The sequence below is a fragment of the Anser brachyrhynchus genome, assembly GCF_964034855.1.
Source record: "Anser brachyrhynchus genome assembly, chromosome: 16".
NCBI lineage: Eukaryota > Metazoa > Chordata > Aves > Anseriformes > Anatidae > Anser > Anser brachyrhynchus.
In genome coordinates, this window is record NC_137734.1 from 12,546,643 (window position 1) to 12,568,063 (window position 21,421).

A 21,421-nucleotide genomic window follows, 5' to 3' on the forward strand; every position below is an offset into this window, starting at 1 on the left:
TTGCCAAAGTGAAGTGTCAGAATACGAATCTGCAGATCGCCTCTTAGCAAAGGGTGTCCAAAATGGCAAAGTACAAGTTTCTATTGCTAAGGTTTAGGTTTAAGTTAAACAGGCTTTTTCTTACAGCTCCCACTATGTCCTCCATGAGGGTACATAAAGTGTTGCTGAGAAACCTGGTTATCATTTTAGAAATCAGCAAATAAACACCGGAGAAGGTTTAAAATATTTTATTAAGACTTCCAATAACAGCAGGATTGAGGAAAGTCTTCCAAAGCACTGACAGGACATCAGTAAAGAGTGTAGTCTGTACGGCTGGTGGGTGCTCCTGCTCCATTAGCGAACATTAACAGCATCCTACACGAGGACAGTTTAAATTGTAAGCAATTCATAAGTTGGTCATATTTGTAAAGATTATTTGCTTTCGTGTCTAGCAGTGGGAGCCTGCTTTGCTGCGAGTTTGCCAAATGGTTCGCTGACCTCCTCATTGTGAGCAGTGAGCGTGCCAGATACCCGCAGTCCTGAAATCATAGTGGGTTCGAAACCACGAACAAGGTTTTGTTTCCCTCCTGCTTGCTGAAGGTGCCAGAACTTTGCTTCCCACAGAAGCACGGGTGAGCCATTACTATGCTCGGAATTTTTCACACCAATCTTCCCGCAACAATGAGCCTGTTAAAGCAGGGACAGTGATCCGCTGCTGGCTGTTTCCAATCTTTTAATCGATCTCCCCTGTCCAGCTAAACAAAGGACCAGTCTGACACAGACAGGTGAGGGCTGTGTATGTGAATACCCTGACAAAAAGTAAAATGACTGCGGCGCTATCTTTCTTTGTCAAAGGGCTGAGAGGTGTTAAGCAGACAGTAAACCTGCCTCAGCTGTAGCAGCACTGAACTAAAGGGCTTTGTTAACTGTCTGCGGAAAAAGCAGAGTGCATTTGAATGCAACCTCCTTGAGCCTGCAGGAGTAAGGTAGAAATGACAAGATTGCTATTACGTATCATACAGACCAAAGGCTTAGCAGAAATCGAAAAGTATTAACATTTCATAGAGCTAGAAAGAGTATCAAGAGCTGCTGTTGTTTCCTGAAACAAAAGTGAATTGGAAGAGAGATGAAGCCACCTGCTCATATGAGCTGCTATATAAACCAGCCTTTTAGTGATGGAGGGTAGGAGGAGACTTGCACACCAGGAATTACTGCTAGAGAACTTCTTATTCCAGAATATATCTCAAAAAGAGATGAGGCAGAGCCAGAAATAGGTACGGTCTTAGAAGTTATGGGACACTTTTTTGTCTATCTGAAACAGTTCTTGCACCCTGAAACTGTTTCAAAAGGGAGCTGACAACCTGTGGACATTACCACTTGTGGATGCCCACCTCCAATGCAGTCACCATTTGGCCCAAGCCAACAATTCACGTTTCAACCTGGTGGCTGGAAAGGAGATAATCTGCTTTCTAATATTCAGCACATTAAAAATTTGCTGTTGACTGGATGTTGGGGTAGTTACTCCTTTTCCCAAAGTGTGACGTGATTGAAGTCTTTTCTGACTTCCACTAAATCAACAGAGCAAGTGAACCAGCGCCTTGCCCACATAATGGCAGCTGCCCCTGTTACGGGGTGCCAAGTGCTGTTTGCTGTCATGCCCTAGCTGTGTTTTTGTTGCTTTGCCTTTTGCTTTTGTTGTTGGAAACCTTCTTGATACCTAAGGCTCACAGGGCTCTAATCTCACCTTCCTCTCTCCCCCTGCTCTCTTAGTGTCTACCAGCTTGTTGTCAAGGAGGAGAAGCTGCAGAAAGCCCGGAGAGCTGCGGACATCATTGAATGCTTCTCTGTCCCCGTCAGCTACAAGAACGCTTCCAGTCTGGACTCCCCGCACTACTTTGCAGCCGAGCTGAAGCCCATCAACCTGCCCGTCACACAGCCGTTCACAGTGGGCGACAACAAGACCTACAATGGCTACTGGAATGCCCCGCTTTCTCCTCTGAAGAGCTACAGCATATACTTCCAGGCTCTAAGCAAGGCAAATGGAGTAAGTGTAGAAAAAAATGAAGCTGGATCTGTACAAATGGCTACCTCTACCCTCCCCATCTTTCTCCTTCCCTCTCCATCAGATGCCAGTTTAAATCCTCATTACCACCCTTTTGCAGAAATTTGATGAAAATTAAATGTGCCACTACCTGCCCTTCATTCAAGCCTCTCTCTGATGCCTAGATGCAATGAGAAACCTGTAGGGGAGTCAGTTGATGAAAAGGGCACCTGGTTTATGAAGTGAATTGTTTAGATTTTTTTTCCTTGCAATTGCATTAATGTTAGAGTAGGGGCTATTGTTGTTATGAAAAAACATAACTGCTCCACCCTGGCAATTGTCAACTCACTGTGCTTGTGATTTTTCAAGATACATTATGAGACGAGAACTACCCAAAACCTATGAAGTTGCATTACCTTGTAGCTTGCTTTTGATTGCACTATAATTTTGCAGTTATGGTTGAGATTTTCAGCTTGAGCGAAATGTAAGTTATAATGCAGAGGGAATTATGTGCATGTCTTTCTTAGTCCCTTGGGATATCCTGGACTATATTTTTGTATATACTTATTCTGTGATACAAAGTTTAAAATGGAGACTTTATAGGATCACAGAATGGTATGGGTTGGAAGGGACCTTAAAGCCCACCCAGCTCCAGCCCCCCTGTAATGGGCAAGGACCCCACCCACCAGCCCAGGCTGCCCCTAGCCCCATCCAGCCTGGCCTTGGAAACAGTCTGCTCTGTTCTCAGACTCAAATGCCACACTTGTCATGCCCAGCAAGTACAGTTCCAGAAAAACTGAAGGCCTCTTTTCCCACTTAAATTCTTTTATTCCAGCCTAAAGTAGTTTGTGACCTTCTCTTTTAACTCCCCTGCCTCAGGTCTGCTCTGCTAACGGTGTACAGGCCAGATCCAGTCCAGTCATTCTCCTTCCTCCCCTTTGACTCCCCTAATCATTTTTTCTTATCACATACATGCTACAAATTGACACTGCAGCCTCCTGAAGAGGCAGCATTAACCTGTCATCAGGACGTTGGGCTACCGACTGTGTCATTAGTGCATTTGCCAGTGCATTCATGAATCCAGTTTTTACATGGGTAAATTCTCTAAGACATCACCTCTGAAAGAACAAAATTAGAAAAGTCAATCAAAGGTGGATGGTGTAGGCTTTGATCTCAACTTGGGATAGTGTCTTTTACACCCAAGAGACAGCCACACATCACAGAGAACTGTGCGCTGTTTAGCAGGCTAGCAATGCCAATGAGTGTTCACAACATATCTTGCTGTTTTACTGCCTCCATTTATCACTATTCTCCTGCAGAGTTTCTGCTGTGTGGCTGACAAGCACAAATCTCTTCAATACTGTGCTGTTTTTCACCTTGGTTTCCCTTCTAGTTGGTACAGTTTCCATTCAGCACTACTCAATTAATTCAATTTTGGATTTGCCTTTATAAAGGAAATTGTGAAATGTATGTACATGTCTCTCTGTGTCTAGTTAGTTCCCCCTTATGTGATAGTTAATTGCTAGTGAATGGATCCCCAGGGAAGGAAAAAAACCCTTTATTTGCTCAAGTACAATATAATATGCCATAACTGGGTAATATGAATGGAAATGTAGGCTTCCCTTGGCATTCTAGATTAAGGCAGCAATAATGTGCAGCTCCTGCTTTTTCTGGAGCTCTGTAGCTGACAGGTTGCACCACACTCTGTTTATACAAGGTCATAAGGACTCAGAAAAGTGTGGCTTGCTTGGGCTGTTCAGATAGGAACATAAGGCTGTAAAGGACCTTTTAGGCTTAAGTAATTAAGTCTATATGCAGCAATACATAGCTTGTGAGGGTATGTATAAGAAGTATCCTGCCAGACAAACACATCCACGGTTGAGCAAGCAACTGCTTCTTGTGTTACTAATTTATATTAGTACAGTATATGGGTATGTATCCTCAAAGTGCAGAGGTACTGGGAAAAATAGAGATGAATTGTCCCAGAGTGCAGTCTGAGTCTTCAGATGAGTAGCTGTGGAACCTCCTTTTTTTCTGACAGAATCCTTAAGGCCCACATTTCAAACACTTGGGCCTGATTTGCATAGTGTTTTGCAGCCATAAATAATAAGTTTCCTGTCATTCCCAAAGCTGTTTACAAGTGTATTATGTATTTAAGAGTTCTGGGTGTTCACTTAGCTCAACAACCTGAGCCATTTTGACTGTAGTCTTCATAAAGCCTACCAAAATCTGTGGCTGCAATAAGGCTTTTTTTTTTTTGCACATCTGCAAAATATCTGAGGTAGTGACAATTTAGCACAATTAAAATACAGCCTTATGTTCTCTTGCACATGAAAAACTTAATAGAACATTGCCACTCGTTTTTTAATTAGGACATTGTATAGTTTCATTAATCACTGCCAGTCCTGGAATGAAGAAACTTCTTTCCCCACCTGGAACTTGCAATGAGAAGTCTTCGTGCAGTGAACCATAACGTCTTCCTTTGGAAATGTAGGGCTCCAGGGGGAGCTTAATTTGAGGAAACATTCTGTGTTTGGTCAAAAAGCTTGATTAGGAGGAGGTAGTGGTGTTACAGGAATTCTGCATTGTTTCATCTCCTCCATACGTGGAGGGTTGTGCTCATTTGGTGTTCTTGTCTGCTCTGTAACCATTAGCCATGATTGTTGCATTGAAAGGAACATAATTAACAGCTGGATGCAAAACAAGTGTAGCAAATTGCTGCAAAATCAGATCACGAGCTTTCCTGCCTTCTCTTGTGCGGTGTTGTACTCGTTTTTTGAGAGCCTGAATAAGATAGCTGTAACTTGCTGAATTCTGTGGACAGTTGCATGAAATGTGGTCGGCGTGGTGTTGCTTCCAGACAAGGGTCTGAATAGAGCATGTGTGGAACAAAGTAGTTTTCTGCTTTGTTGTACAAAACTCTTCCAAATTCTGTGAATTTCCCTCCTGGGCTGTTGAAAGCGAGATGCTGAACTGAAAAATGTCGGAGTTTAAGGGGGGGGTAGAGAAAAAGTAAACAGAAGCTCCGGGCTTTGCAACAGGGCGGGTGAGAAGCACGATTAGTTCCTGGTTATTTATTAGGAGCAGTTAGTACACGAAGGGACACAGAAGGAGGAGACAACTGGCCTTGCTGTCCTCTGGCAGGACCTGCACACACACCGTCCCCACCATCCAGGTAGCTAGGGGACGTCTGCTGTTTGTCTGAGGGCCACCTGCTACAGATGGCTGTCTGACAGAGCGTGAAGCTGTCCGTGCCTGTAAAACCTCCCCGTGCTCAGCCCCTTTAAAGCACCAGCCCTTGCAGTGTTTCACCTTTGAAAGGTGAGGCCTGGGTGGCAACACCATGACACCCCTTATCTACTTTTGTCCAGATACAGGCTTAATAATCAAAGCTAAATGTTGCCCATGTTTTTTATCTGAGCCGTTGTGGGTGGCCGTCTCTGCTTAGTGATCCAGCGAACACACTCAGGTGGGGAGGATTTTTTGCTGCTCTGAAGCCTGCCTGAATTTTTGACCGGCTCAGAAAATGGAGCTTCCTAGAAATCCTTTCCATAGTTGCTGCATTTTACCTCATTGAGTTAAAATGAAATCCGTAATGGCACAGTTGCAATCAATAACCTTTGGCCATTTTTCCTCGAAATGGGAGATGCAGCAGGAGCCTTTGTAACGCAGCTGGAGATGATGTGGAGGATGATGCCAGCTGCTCCTGCAGCCTGGTGGTCCAACAGGTGAATGATGTTTTCAGGCCAGAATTGTGAAAAGTAACTCCACAGGAATCAATGAGAATATTATTTTTGAAGGAATGATAGACTCTACAGAGTTTCTCATTGATTTTTTTCCTCTCTAATGACTTGTACTACATGCACAATCGGGCAGTTCATTATTGCCAGGGGACTTCAGGCTGGATTTCTGGATGCTGACAGGTCTGCTCACAGTATACAGCATACTTCGTATGGACGATTTTAGAGGTATGGGTAGAGCTGCCAGCAGGGAGGTGACATTGATCCCTGTGGAGATGGCCCACAAAAAGCCAGTGAGATACTTCAGTTCAGCACGAGCTCTATTCCGAAAACCAGTGTGGTACCAAGGCTGCCTACATTGCTTTTGCCAACAGTCGAACGGCTCTGAGGAGCTCGGAGTTCAGTGGGATTTCAGGCGTATAGTTTTGTCCAATGATGTTTACGGCTCCATACTGTCATGTTGGGGCTCCTGGGGCAGAAATGAAGCAGTTGTGGATATACATCACTCTTTTTAAGCCCTTGTTTCCACATTCAGCTGGCCATCTTGGGCCAGAAGATGTGGGCCTGAGACTTTTCTTGGTAGTTGTATTAGTTCTGCGAATAAAATCCTATAATCGGCCTCAAGTCTGGGAGACACGGGTAATCAATGATTAACTAAATATGCTTGAAATAACTTTCTGTTGTAAATAATAAAAGTCCAAACCATTTTGTTAAAGCTCGCTTCTCCAAATAACACAGACTAAAAATAGCTGGTAATTGGAAAGGCAATGCTAGGCTTAGCTTAGTCTCACGGAGAGCTAGCAGTTTCCTGGAGTTGGCAGTAGAAATTATAGGGGAGAGCGTAGACCCTGCACAGATATGTACACGTGATTGATTTTAAAGACAGCAAACAGTGGGCCTCAGTGGAATAAAAAAAGAAACGCGTGATGTAGAGCTCTCCTGAACTTGGGAAAAAATTGTTAAGAACAACACCCCCAAAACTGATGATGGTGTTCAGCGGCCAGAAGAGTGGTTCCTGTCCCATGGGGAGCCCACAAGCACACTCAGTAGGGGTCTGGGACTCGGGGTACTGAAGCTGAGGCCAAGTGGGAGGTCGGTAATTACCTGTGTGTGCACCAGCAGAAGTTCAAGTTACCTGTCTCCAGGGTGAGCTGCCTGATGAAACTAGTGCCCGGGGCAGGGCAGCGCCGAGCGGGACGTCTGGGGACAGCCGGTTCCACCCTGGTGCCGGCGGGTTCTCCCTCAGACGAGGAAGGCACTGCCTAACTAATGCAGGGTCATAATAATAGGAAAGGAGAGGAAAAAAAAATGTGGCTGTGAAAACAGATGGATGAAGAAGCTCTGCTTCTTTTATTGTTCATAGGCTGTAAACAGCAAGCTGTCATTTTAAAAGAAAAGAAAAAAGTCATTTGGCCTTTTAGGTTGTGAAGATGCAGCTGTCACATAAACATATGTCCTGCTGCCCTCCTAGCCCTTGTCTGCAGAAAATTGTTCCCATCCAAACACTAAAGAGACAGAGGCAGAACTTGTCTTATTATCATCCTGCGCACTGCAGGTGCATTTAGGAACCTAAGTAATTAGTAAATGGCATCAGCTCCCTTTCTTTGAAATGGAAAGAAACAAACTGCATTAAAGGAATGAAAATTCAGAGTGATGCTAAAGCAGGCTCGTGGCATGTAGATGCGAGTCTGTCTGTGTGAGCTGTTGACAAAGACTGCTTACCCGGCTTCTCAGCACCATTTATGTCCTCTTCAGAGTCTCCAGCTCATCCTAACAGTAGGTCCAGGTCTGCCCTGCAGGAACAGGCCACCAGCGCTTCCAAACACGGTCTTCATGTGCTGTATGTCCATGGTACATGCACTCAAAAATTTAGGGTTCAGCCTTGAGTACAGGCACATTACAATCATGTCTTGTTCGCATTAAAGTAAGTTCCAGAAAACTAACCCTTATAACTATGTTATAGTAAGCATATAGATAGCTATAATGCACAGTCAGCTTTCTGGATGTGAAGCAAGTTGGAAAAATGAAGGTCGAATCAAGAGATGTAGGTTGTATCCATGCAGGTGAAAATGAAATTGTTTTCTAATTCCAGGATGTCGGTTAAAATATGCTTATATAGTTCTCTTACTGCTTGAAAATAAAAAGTCTGAGATTCCATAACCTGGCAGTGCCATAGAGTCAAAGCAGCGGTGATACTGGGACCTTAATTTGCATTATTCCTGTGACTTAACCCATAATACAAAGCAGGTGTCTTATTCCAGGTATATGGGATCTTGGGTCATCATTGAGATTGTTTTAGGCATAAGGTCTTGTAAAACTTCTGTGATATAATAAAATGGGTCTTACGTATCCAAATGCTTGAAAGAACATACGGATACAATCAGGAGACTGAAATTCGGGGAAATTTTTTTTATTATCCCTTTATCATTATTTATCGCGTAATGGCTTTAAGCCATCTGGATGGATTATTTATTCCTGTTTTGCTATTGGTTAAACAGAAGCATCTTTACTGTGAGGAGGTAAACACCTTGTCTGAATCAAGAAGAGTTTTTCAGAAAACAGATGTGATTATGGGAAAATGGTTTTTACTGTTTTGAGATAAAAATGTGTTCTGTTTATTGGCAAAAGAGTTCAGACAGACAATTGCCAGTACCAATCAAAGAAAAATACAGTAAATGGAAAGAGAACTCATTTTTTGTGAGACACCAAAGAGATGAGCAGTGGGTTGATCAATGAGGTGGTCAATGGAAATCAGAGGAATAATCAGCCCTCATCAGGAATATGGGCTGAGCTCTGTTCTTCAGACTTGGCATCCCTGGTAGCTGGATGCCTGGTGTCTGTGCAGGTTTCTTTTATGTTTTCCTTCTCAGAAGACACAATTTGAAATAAATTTCTGAAGTCCAGATGTCTTGTTCCTTTGGCGATTGATTACTCTTGCTTTTGGCAGTGCCAGATCACTGTCTTCTAATAACTGCGATTAGCTGTGCTAAATACAGCAATTAGTAGATGTAAATGCAAACAGAACACACTGCATCCTGTCTGCTCAAATTACCCTGTGGGAGGGTAATGTGCAGGAATATGCACATGCTCAAATGAGATCAGTTACAGCATCATTGACGAGATTTCATTTTTTGTTTTCTCACCTCTTCTTTTCTCAACATTGACAAGTTTCTCCAGCTTTTCGTTGCACTTTGGAGCTAGCAGAACTCAATAGATGCACAAGAAAATTGTCCGCAACGCAATGTGTGCAAGTGCCGACTGACTCTTAGACTGCAAAAAAATGCTATCTTGGTATTTATAATATTTATTTTATTTTTCATTACTGATTTTCCAGGTCATCTTTACTCAGATTGCAAAGTACATCAGATCTGTCTTCTGATTCCCAGCATTACTTGCTCAGACTGTGCTCTGAAAATAAAGCTGTGTTTTTCCTGCTTCATATAACATCACTAGTAATAAAGATTTTTGATTTCCAGAATAGCTGGTGGTTCGAGCTGGTTATACACAAGGCAGAGATGAACGTGGAGCGAAGTTGTACAGTCGTGTTGACTTTGCAGTGTCAACAGCTGTACAGGTTGTGTAGAGGAGCTTTTTTTGAGGGAGAAGAGAGGTCAGCGCACCAAAGAGATGCCTCCAGTTTGCTGGGACAAACAATAACTCAGTGCCTCACTGAGGGCTGTGTGGCTGGGAAAGAACAGTTGTGAGGCTGCTTTTTGTGAGGAGGGCATGAAAAGAGGTCAGAGGAAATTGGTCTTGTTTTCCCCAGCGTGTGGGTCCTGCAGTTTTCCCAATCCTGCATGCAATGTAAGTGTGGGGGGAGCAGCACGCTGGGACTGCCCATTTCTGCTGGAGCTGAGGAGGGCCTGCTGCCGGTGGAGCAGCTTCCCTCTCTGTAAGAACAAATTCAGACTTCACGGTCTTCATCTTACTGCTTGAGGCTGGAACAAGGTGCTCAGCAGTGCGCTTGCTAGGATGTTGTTCCCAGGGTCCAGACAGTATCCATATTAATGTAGTATTGTTCCGTACGGTAATTTATGCAGTATTCATTACACCTGAGACATGTACAGGAGCATGTAAAGGCATAAAGTGCTAAGAAAACCCAGCAGCAGATTCCTGCCTGACAAAGTCAGGTTTTTATCCAAGGTAACACACTAAGATGGCAGTGGTACATTGGACAGAAGCAATCCATGCCAGTAAGTGATGCAGGATAGGGAGTTTGGGATACCAGAAAGGATTTATTTTCAGTGGAGATGGCCTGAGAAGGCTGCTGAATTTGAGCTTTTAGTTAAGCCAAATAATACAGTGTTGCTGTTCAGATCCAAGCTCCTGTTTACACAGATCTGCGGACTCTGAGGTGGATTGCACAAAAGCGTTGGGTTTTATCCCAGCTCTGCAGTGAAAAACTGCAGTGGTTGGGGTTGTGTTTGAATGGCTCATTTGGCAGAACTAGCCATACAGCATGCTGTTTTGCTTCACATACATATCAGAGAGCTGAAATATTCAAATGACTGTTTAGGTGTCTGTTTGCCATGTGTTTAAATAAATACCCAATTTGCAGTAATGGTGCATGAAAATTAGATGTACAGATGCATGTGCTTTTGACCCAAAGCTTGTCTGCCTATTACAGACCAGGTCATTTAGCTGGTAAATTCTATTAGTTAATCAGGCAGTTATGCAGGACCCATCACTCACACACTGAGTGTGGAAACGTGTCACTCTAACTTCCCAACAGTTAGAGAAGCAGCTGCATGTGAGTCCGTTAGGATGGAGTATTTTCTGCAACTCAAACTGTTGGTGGTATTTTCAGAGGTGAAGTATTATAAAAATGCTTATTTGTTTTCGTACCTTTATATAAGGAATGTATGTTTGTAGCAGATGGGCAAATTACACACCTTGATGTTTTCCTTTTTCTATTTTTTTTTATTTGCAGGAAACAAAAATCAACTGTGTCCGGCTGGCAACGAAAGGTATGTGGGTCTCTTCTTCCTGTGAAGCACAGTGCCAGTAATATAAAGGCTGCAGTGGTGACACAACTTGATTACGGTTACTATTCATGGAGGAAGCCTATTATTATTGTTATTTATTATTATTATTTTATTTTTGAAGGAAGATACTGAAGACCGAACATGTTTTCAGAGCCACTTCACTATGTGTGTAGACCCTGTTATTTTTGAAGACAGGGTATTTCTCTCTGTGGTTCCTCCTTTCCCTTGTTCTATCGACAGCTTTCCTGCCCTGAGGACCATTCTTGCTATTGGCAGAATGTGACTGAAAAAGCTTCCGATTAATTTCGTTCTCTCCGTAACTGCATAAAGTAGATAAGTAAAAGAAGATCTCATGTAAGCCTGACTTTTAATAGGTTTTGAAAATCCTGACCTTGAACACAGCAGGGCACAATTCTTATATCACACCATTTTCATGGTATAATTCAGCAAACTCATAGAGCACATTTCTTATTTTCATTGCATTACGTTCAGAATAGACCTAGCGTTATCACTGAGCAAACCAGATACAAATGATTTGGCAAAATGTTGTTAAGATGCAATGCTTTGATCCCCAGGCTGCTTCATAAGGTGTAGCTCTTGGGGGACCAATGATGACAATGTCTGGGTTACTTCTTGGAGTTTAGAGATGCTTTTAACAACTCTTCTAAGGACTTCAAAATCACCCCAGGGAACACTTTGCCAGCAAAGGTGTCGGTAAGGCAATTTACTTGTAACACAAACAGAGTAGCTGTAAAAAGACTTCCTCAACACATATCAAGTCTCAAAATGAGTTGTAAGGAAATTATAGGATAATTACCATGGGCCATGCTAGAGGGAGCTCTCCATTTCCCAAACAGGGGAATGTATCTTGTGTTCTCACTTCTTTGTTGTAATGTGGAAGAACCATTACTGCCTGGGGAGTATTTCTAGAGTTTAAAAAAAAAAAATAAAAATGGGCAGGAACCCAAGGCCCTTTTCCCTAAGAGGCACCACCCTGTTTCACCCTCCACTCTTCATTCTTCTCACTCCTGCCTTGTTGCAATAACAGGAGTCAATTCTAGTTAATTTCTCACGTTCACTTCTACTTCTGCACTTACTGAGGAGCTGGGAGGGATCAAAAGAGCCCCAGCTAACAGCTGCTGGGTAGCAGCAGGGCGTTTTCTGTCTTGATGTGGAGCCACTGCCCAGTGCACTCCTGAGGGCAGTGCATCGGGGTGCAGGCGCTGCGTGGGGTTCCCACCTGTGCAGCTGCAGTCAGTGCTGAGACCTGGTGCTGCAGCCTGGGAGGGCTGTAAGCGGTTGTGTCACCACTGAAAGCCAAGGAGGAAAGCCAATTTCTGCCCTCTCTCCCTTTCATTTATGGCTCTGGTGGTCCCTATATCCTCTTGTTGTTTCCTCTTTAGAAGTTCCTCATAAAATCTTCCTTTAATTCATTTCTCTGGGTTACTGACATTCTGTGTGTCTCAGTCTCCTGTCCATTCCCCCTTGGTTTTTCTGGTCTATGGGTAGTGGTGTGACCATTTGGGGCATCTTATTTTGGCTTTCTGGTGGTAGAAAGATAAAGAGCAGGAGTGGGTAAAGTCTGGGTGAAAAGAGTCTGCCCAGGGTTTTCCCAGAGCATGCCTGAAGGTCTCTTCGTGAGCTCAGAGAAACTGGATTAATTCATTTTTAGAAACCTGTAGCTTCTCCCACCTTAGTGGTTGCTGTTTTTGGAGTTGGTGGATGAATGTTGTCACGTTAACAGAAAAGATACTTGCTTTATGATTATTGTTCAAATGAAAAAAAAAAACAACAGCTACATAGCTTGATAGCTTGAAAAGTTCAATTTTTAAGTGATCTTTTGATTTGCACTGTCTGATCTGGGTACTTCAGACAAGGCTCACATAAGTGTTTGACCCTGAACTGACTTCCGCTAATGGATTTAATTTTCATTAACCTGTTAGGTCATGAAGAAGAGTCAGCAAGCTACCCTTATTCTATTGTTTCTGAAGGATGGCTCCTTTTAAAAAACGATCTATTACTAATATTAATTTGATAAGAAAAATAAGAGAGATGGGTAGAGCCTGAGGATGCTTAGAACTTTTTGGTGATCTTATTCTTTAGGATTTTTCTTGATTGACATGAGTGGGAAAGGACAAAAAAAATTATGGTAGCTCTAGTGTTGATTACTGTCTGGATGGATGTGGCTTTTGATTTATAGGCACGTCTTGTTTCTTTATATGTGGAGTGTGGAAAATTCTGTAGAAATCTCCACGCTCCCTGTCCTTGCTCTGAGTGTGGCAATTTTGTATTTTCTAATGTCTGACCATTAACAACTGACACTGGAATGTAGCTGTGGCTAATTTTATACCAGTTTTGGCTTTCCAAACATATAGTGCTGGCTGCAGCACACAAGCAACATAGCACCACAGGCAGATTTATAGCCTTAATAATTTAACAGACCATTAACAGTCCATTGCTGGCAGCTGAACAGTAGCTAAACAATGGTTTTGTGGTTTGTAGATTTTCCATAATTTAAGATTTTTGTATGTCATGGGGCTGTATTCCATCCTTATATCAACTCTGTATGAACAGAAGGACTCAGCCACCCAGCATCCAAACCCCTGTAGAGGGGTTTTGTATCTGCCCCATCTCTACGGGGTGGAGAAACAGAGGAACTCACAGAGCTATAATTACACTGTGATGTGACCAAAGACTGAGAGTGGGGATGTTCTAGCTGACCTACTCTGTCTGTGATGTCTTCTGTCTGCTCATTAGGTTGATTATCTTTAATAGCATTGCCCTGTATTTACCTTCATTTGCATTGCTGTCTCTGAGGATGGAATGAGCGAGCCTGTGTTCTCCCCTGGACAAAATGATCAGAGCTGCTAGCAAAGATACCACTGTGGTGTCTTCAGTAAGAGGCAAGAAGAATAAACTTTTTGGAGTTAGGCTGAAATTAGCTAGGCTAATCTCAGCATTGACAGCTCTAAAGCTCCACTTGGACTTCGTACAAAAGAAAATGAATAGTTTGGGGTTTTTTTGGTTGTTTTTGTTTGTTTGTTTGTTTGTTTTCTCAAATTGACACAAGAAAATAGACGCATACTACTGGTGCCAGACTAAAAGTTCATTTCTGGCTATTGGCGTAGTTTTTTCCATTCCTAGATATTTGACACCGCAGTAGCTCCAATAGTGTTAGTGAAATGGGTTCTGATTTACACCAGTAACAGGAAGATTAGAATCAAGTCATGTTTAAGCGTGGCAAGTATTCTCCTGAAGTGCTGGATTAGCAAGGGCAGGAAACATGAGTGTGGGAGTAATTAAGCAATAAAAAGTGTTAGGCAGTGTGGTACTGGGGGATTGCAACACTTCTTGGGTGTTGCTGCAAGGCACCTGCTCAGAAGCTGAGGAGCTTTAATTACTCGAGAAGTGCGTGAGGCTGTTCTGTTGTCGCTACTTCAGCAGGCTGAGAGGCAATTTGCTGTGTATGTCCCATTGCCTCAAGACCAATAAAATGGATTTAGACAACTCTTTCAAAAAGTGTTCTAGTCCATTAGTTTTTGGATTTTTCCCACTTTGTCCTCCTCCCGTTTTGTGTTGCTGAGATGTCATTTTCACCATAGACTGCTCACATCAACCCCTGGTCAGCTCAGCTCCACACAGGAGCTACTTCTCATCTGTCATGGGGTGCCCTCTTCAGCAGGTTTTTCCCTGTGTGCTGCTCCTTGTTAGATGAACTTGATCCTCGTGGTCCCAAGAAAGCTCTCATATCTTTGTGTGTTGGCTTCAGCGTCAGGGAGGGTGTCAGCATGTCAGAGCACGAGGTCGTGGCACCAGTAGTGCACCCTCCAGAGCAGAGCTGGTGGGTGCCCAGGCAGGCAGGTGCCCAGGCAGGCAGGTGCATGGATTGAGCTCGCTTCCTCCTGTCGGGTTTCTCGGTACGAGTGGCTGATGTCAGTGAAAGGGGCCAGTGGCAGAGACTTGTCATCAGCCTTTGCTGTGGTGACATTTGACAGTCCATCAGAAAGCTCCCTGTGTTTGCCCAGTCTGTGTAGCCATTTCATGTTTTGCCAGTGAGTTTTCAATCCTCAAGCAACATTAACCTTTTGTGTCTACATATGTGTTTAATTTCAGTTTCGTTGGTCTCAGATTTCTGGCCACTTCCAGCCATAAACATCTCTCCTCAGACGGGCTACTTCTCTTTTTAAATTACTGGTGCAATGTCATCTTTCATAGCATTAGTCACTTGGATGCATATCATTAGCATAAAACACTCTTTAAAAATAAGCTTATAATTAAATTCCAATTTATTAGCTCTCTGCCATACAATTTGCATTCAACCTGTTTGTTTATTAATTTTGCCATTTGGTTTCCTTGATGGCATTTGTTTTAATACGTCCCATTCTTTCTGAAATAACTTACTTGTTCTCTTTGTTTTAAAACAACGTATTTATATTGACACTTTATTAGAGAAAATTGCAACCTCTTACCAAAGAGAGCGATTACCTCTTGTATTCTTAAAGTGCATTAAATTACTTTCACAGTGTAATTGAAACCAAGGCAGAGGGCTCATTAATGGTTCCTTATCTCTTGATATTTATTTCTGCTTTTTTTAAAAATTGTGAGTTCTTGCAAATGAAAGAATAATAACCATTATGAGGTACATTTTTATTTTTTTTTCCTTTTTTTTTTCTTGTGCATGCTGCCTGGGAACGGTTTTGCTTGTTCTTAGCAGCAATAGGTAGGCAAGAGGTGACCACGCGAAACCCGCCCAACCTCTCGAGCACAGGTGATTATCAGCTCAGGGAAAGGAAGACTGCTGAAACTTCCAGAAGTCTGAGCAGCTTCCTGACTTCTTGTTTCATATTTTGTTTGCACGGCAAAATGCTTTTACAATTATTCAATCTACACTATAAAGGGGGCTTTCCTTTATGCAGCACTTCTGCACTGATGTGGATCAGATGACGCCTGAGCAGAGGGTCAGCTGGGGACCCAGGCAGCACGTAAACCTTCACACGAGCATTTGAGCGTGGCTGAAGAGGCCCGGGGACCCCTTGCTGGCCCTCTGCAGAGGCTGAGCATGCGTGGGGATGATCTAGCATTTCTGCATCAAAGTAGCTACTGCGTTTCGTGGGGCTGCTGCTTACACTTAGGCTTCAACAGCCTGGTTCTGCTGTTGAAGAGGTGATGACAGGAAAATGAAGGCTTGATTCTTTAAGTACTTCTCATACAAACTTCTGCAGGAATCAGAGACCTTGTGGAATCGAGCCTCAGTAGCATGGTATAAAGCTCATTCACAGAAATGGAGACGCTCAGAGCTTCTGGAGGATTTTACAGTTTGAACTTGATGGTCTGTGTGTCCTAAACTTGCCTCATAGTGCGTAACACTGGAGCCAGTACCACTGCTTCACCCCAGAAAATGTCAGTCTAGAAGAGAAACCCATCAGCTTGCAGAAACAGTTTCTGCTGCTTTAACTTGATAGGCATAGGCTGACATGCTGGGACATTGTGGAGTTGTGTGTGATTAATGTAAAGGGATGGGAAAGGAGGGGTCTTCTTTCAATTTTGGGATAGATTAAGTTTTTGTATGAATGTTCCTCTTCCAGTGCTGCGTGGTTATCCCTCTGTATACGTACACATATATGACTTTATTACTCCACAATTAATTTACACATAAGGATGGCTGTTATGATAATGGGGCAAAAAGGTACTGGGATTACTCTGTAGCTCAATTGTTTTTAAGGTTAAGATAAATAGTCCTGTTTTTTTGTAGTGGATTAATACCGGCAAAAGGGAACTGCCTTGATGATGAGTGTATAGCAATCTTGAGACCTTGGACATGAGCTTGAGTCTGAAAGGTGACCAATGAAATCACAGAGGAATAAAAGTGCAAAAAATTGGAAAATTTAGGAGGAAAAAATTCCTACTGTACCCAATTTTGCTACATGTGAAAGCTGTTTCTTAATAGCTTTTGTTCCCTCAAATTTAAGAGGGCTCTTTTTTTTTCTGAAATATATTCTAGTTTTGTAGACAGATAATGTATTTTTTAAACAGATCTAATCCCACTTCAGTTCTGTTTGTTATTGCATTTTTGTCTTTTGATACACTGGAATGTTATTCCTGTGACAGGTCTATTTTGTTTTGTGCTATTTATTTCAGAGAGTTTCATCACACTTTTTAAGTTGGAGGCATGAAAATGGCTTTTTTTTTCTGTAACCCTGAACAAGTTTCAGCCTTCTAAAAGTTATTTTTTAGCATAAGTTCATGTATCACTCTAATTAATTGTTAATAACAGACACACTTATGTTGCTCTTACTGAAAAATATTCCCTGCTGGGAAGACAAATCAAACTTCCTGGCATTTTGATGCCCATTCAACTAGTGAGCATCTTTATTTTCATCAAATTTGGTACTGAGACTGACACAGAGGGATTTAAAATTTCTGTTCTGGGAGCATCCTTAACCCAGGGAGCTAATGAACCAACTTCACTTAATGAGTGAAGAAGCTGGTGCAGAACTGGATGAGGCCACAAGTGAACTGAGTCTGGTAACTGCGGCCCAGTTTCTCGAGGACATTGTCTATTCCAGAGCTCTGCTGCGCTGACAGACCCCAAAACTAGGGCTCCACAATTAAAATAAACAGTGGGAAGGGAGAGGCAGAAAGACAGGCACAATGTTTAAGGTAAGATTTGGAACAGATTAGCAACAGCAGACTGTGCAAAACATCGCCTCTGTAATTGAAAGCGTCCACTGCTGGGAGATACTCGGAGCTGTTCCAGCAAAGAAGGGTTTTCAGGATAAAAGTGGTTATCGTAGCGGGAGCCAAGTCCTCCTGGAATCAGCGCAGGCATGGATTTACCTGGGGTGCCCTGGGGGCTGTTGTCCCCTTTCAGCAGGACTGCCTGGTGAGAAGGGATGCTGTTAGCCCTGTGTTGTGGTTGTGACTGGTTGTGGGCAGACAATCAAACCTTTGTTTGCAGCTGAACCAGTAGCCAGGCAAAAGAGGAGAAAAAGGCATTAAAAATGAGGAGAAAAAGCTGGGCATTAAAACCAGAAGTGACAGGCAAATCAGTTAGGGTTTGGTTTGGTTTGGTTTTGAACGCAGGAAGCAATGGATGATGACTTGCTTGTGAAATTCAGGTATTTTTTCCCTCTCTGTCTGAATGTCCCCTGAAGCCTCCTGCACAGGGCCTGAGTGATGGGGTGGATGTAGGGGAGCTTGAGGACAGAGGAACAGGAGGAGGGGGGCCCTGTTTCAGAGGACAATGGTGTTGCATATTCCTAACCCTTATGTGTTTCCATCACCTTAGTGGGGTGGTTGGTATTTCTTCTGCATTTCCCTATATGTGGAGATGCATTGGAAGCAGCTGAGGCATGACACGAACAGCGACTGCTGCTCAGGTACTGTGGATCATTTAAAACGGTTTTCATGAGCAATTATTATTGTCAGTGTCCTTAAATAGCATTTTCAAAGGCATGAACAAACCCAAGGCTATTACAATTAGATTGTTTCTTTTTCCTTAAATGGGTTTCTCAGCCCATGTTCAGAATCAGGTTATTATTAACACAGTAGCTTCTCAGTTTCTTCCAGGAACTGGACATTTAAAAAACTACACGGTAGCATCAGGATAGGTGACAATGCCATAAAAGTGGTATGTGTGGAACAGACCATTTCTTCATACCACTGTAGACAGAAAATAAAAATCTTCATTCAAGACATGTCTGAAAGTGCAGCTTCAACTCGGCAAAGTACAGAAGGTTTCCCAGTATTTCATGCAGCACACGTAGAGTGTGTATATGCAGACTCCCTAATGCATTGCCTACACGACTCCCTTTTTACTGTAAAACGGCGAGTATCCTCCTTTGCATGCTGCTCAGTCCGCTTACGGGTGAGGTGTTATCGGCACAGGTTTTGTAGGCCACCGTGGTGCTTAAAGCACCTTTGACCAGCCAGGCTCAGAGGTGGCCCGATTTCAGCGTTCATTATATACCCACCTCTGGACTTTGCTCACTGTTTTTGTAATTTCTGCAGCTGGTCTGGCTGTGGATTTTTAATGATCACCATGATGAGAGCAGAGTAGGTGCTTAATGGGAAGTGGCTGGTGCAAAGGTTAATTAGTTGTTATTCGTAGAGTGTGATGTCTGTTACACATCCGTGGCGTCGTCATGCACGGTAATGTTTTTGTCTGTATTGGTCAAAAGATAGATCTCTCTCCTCTCTGTGTATATAAGACCATACAAAAATTAAGTCACGTCTGTAAATTTGGACTTTTGGAACATCTACTTTTTTTTTTTCCTTTTTCCATTTTTATAATTGAAAGCTGAATTTTAAATAGCTCTGCAAAAGTGGAGAGCTAAAATGGAAATGTGCTATCACCCTCTGAACCATCACATCACTTGTAGACATCGCAACGGCTGCTCTTTATCCAAGCTCTTCTTTCAAGTAAACGTAGTAACCTTTCTCATTCTTGGGGCCATATATCTGCCTTTAGCACAAATTAAGTGCTTCTCTTCTGAAGAGAGAGGAAGAAAACAGAAGGAGAGAAGAAAAGCCTTTGTGGTAGATTTGCCTGGAATCTCTAGAATCAATTATTCTCTTACTGCTGTTTTTTAATTCTCATTCAGTATAGTAACACTAATCTTGATTCCTCGCTGTGTGTTTACCCTCATCCTCCTACAGATTCAACCTGTATGCCTGATAATCCCTCATATAAATTCAGGTCTGTCTTTCTCTCCAAGACTGCTTTGTTTTGTTGCTCTCTCCACTTACAATATGGTTGAAAGCTTTTGGCTCTCATCATTCTTTCCACTCCTTTTGAGCTTCTTTAAAGAAATGAGAATGTCTCATTGTACTCGTAAGCCAGAGTGAGTAGGCCTGTGCTGTTTGCAGTCTTTAATAACTGGAGGTGGAAGACTGGCGTAGTGACGTGATGTCTAGTGATCGTGTTGGGGGTGTTCCTTTTTGATGAATTGCAACAAGCAAAGCTGCAGCTGAAGTAGAATCTGCCTTAGAATCATAGAATCATTAGGGTTGGGAAAGACCTCCAAGATCATCTGGTCCAACCATCCCCCTACTACCAATGTCACCCACTAAACCATGTCTCTAAGCACCACGTCCAACCTTTCCTTGAACACCCTCAGAGACAGTGACTCCACCACCTCCCTGGGCAACCCGTCCCAATGCCTGACTGCTTTCTGAGAAGAAATATCTCCTCATTTCCAACCTGAACCTCCCCTGGTGCAACTTGAGGCCATTCCCTTTAGTCCTATCACTAGTTACCTGTGAGAAGAGGCCGACCCCCAGCTCCCCACACCTTCCTTTCAGGTGGTTGCAGAAAGCAATGAGGTCTGCCCTGAGCCTCCTCTTCTCCAGACCAAACCCCCCCAGGTCCCTCAGCTGCTCCTCACAGGACTTGTGTCCCAGGCCCCTCACCAGCTTCGTAGCCCTCCTCTGGACACGCTCCATCTCACTTTGGTCCCTTACAATACGCAGAAGCGCCGGCACTGCGGGTAGCTCTTCGTCCCAGTGCTCTGGTGTGCTGCAGGCGGTTCTGCCTGACACAGCCCATGAATGAGGCAGCCAGAGCAGAGGGCTAGCTAGCAGGTATTCTTCATCGAGATAGGGAATGGTGCCCTTCCACCTTTGTCTCAATGTTTTTGTTAGAGGTATCTGGCTATCTGAGATGGTGTTTCAGAGGTTAGATACAATCTGGATATGAAAACAGGGGAAAACATTTGTACGTGTGGAGATGCTTTAATAATTTGTAGGCAACTTGCATAGAAAGTGCCATGAAAGGAAAGAAAAATAAAAGGAAATCATGTTTACAAGTGATTTGAGAATAACTGTCTTTTGAAAATCAGCCTCTAGGTCTATTAAGAAATTTTACATTCAGCATGCTGCCAAGACATTATATGCTGCAAAGAAATTACTCTGATTAATTGAGCAGCTTATTTGAACTCATAATGACTTTTAACCCATTACTTTTCATTAATTTTTTCTGGGTTAATTATTGCTTTGAAGTAATTTTTCTGATTAGTTTTTGTTTCAAGAGTGGCTTTCTGCCCAGAGGAGTTATATCCTTTGTTGTTACAACTTTGAGACCAAACGTAGTCATTGCTAGGCTTACTTGCCCCTCCGTTATTTACACTTGCTCTGCCTTGTTGGTTGGTTTGTTTACCCCCAGGTGTTTGACCCACCTGTCCCGTGCCATTTCATTTGCTTTCTTTCCTACTCTTGCTGTGGTCTCAGATACTTCTCTCTCCTATGCAGTGGTGCTGCTGCTGGTTGTGGTACCACTTCCATTGTGGGACTTTGTTCTTTATGCCCTCACCAGTTGCAAATTTGACTTAAATACCAGTCTTTACCTCCTGCCTATGGCTTTTTCGAATTCTTTTCCCTGCCAGTTACATTTTTAATGCAATCTTGTAATTGCTGCTTTAAATACTGTTTCAAATCAGACTCTGTGAAGTATGCCTTATAGAAGAAACTTGTGTTATCAGTCCTGCTTATACACTTAATAATCATTCTTTCCTAGATGCGCTTAGTATGCCACCTCTGCAGAGAAGATCACTTTATATCTTGTGGCTTATTGTTTTCAAATAACATATCTGTCCCCAGCTTGCTAGGTGAAAGATTGCCACTGTGTCTTTTTTCACTTAGCTGCTGTTTCTGTTTCTCCCTTTTTTTATTTTTCCTTT

The 21,421-nt window shown here is 42.9% G+C and overlaps 1 protein-coding gene across 11 annotated transcripts in view; it reads left to right on the forward strand.

Annotated features, from left to right (window-relative positions):
• PTPRT (protein tyrosine phosphatase receptor type T) overlaps window positions 1-21,421 on the forward strand; it is a 582,374-nt gene that overhangs the window by 474,055 nt on the left and 86,898 nt on the right. For all 11 annotated transcript variants that reach the window (XM_080557602.1, XM_080557611.1, XM_080557610.1 and 8 more), the window contains 2 exons: window positions 1,750-2,023; window positions 10,691-10,727. In XM_080557602.1, coding sequence (XP_080413728.1) covers window positions 1,750-2,023; window positions 10,691-10,727 — 311 coding nt within the window. The remainder of the gene's footprint in view (window positions 1-1,749; window positions 2,024-10,690; window positions 10,728-21,421) is intronic.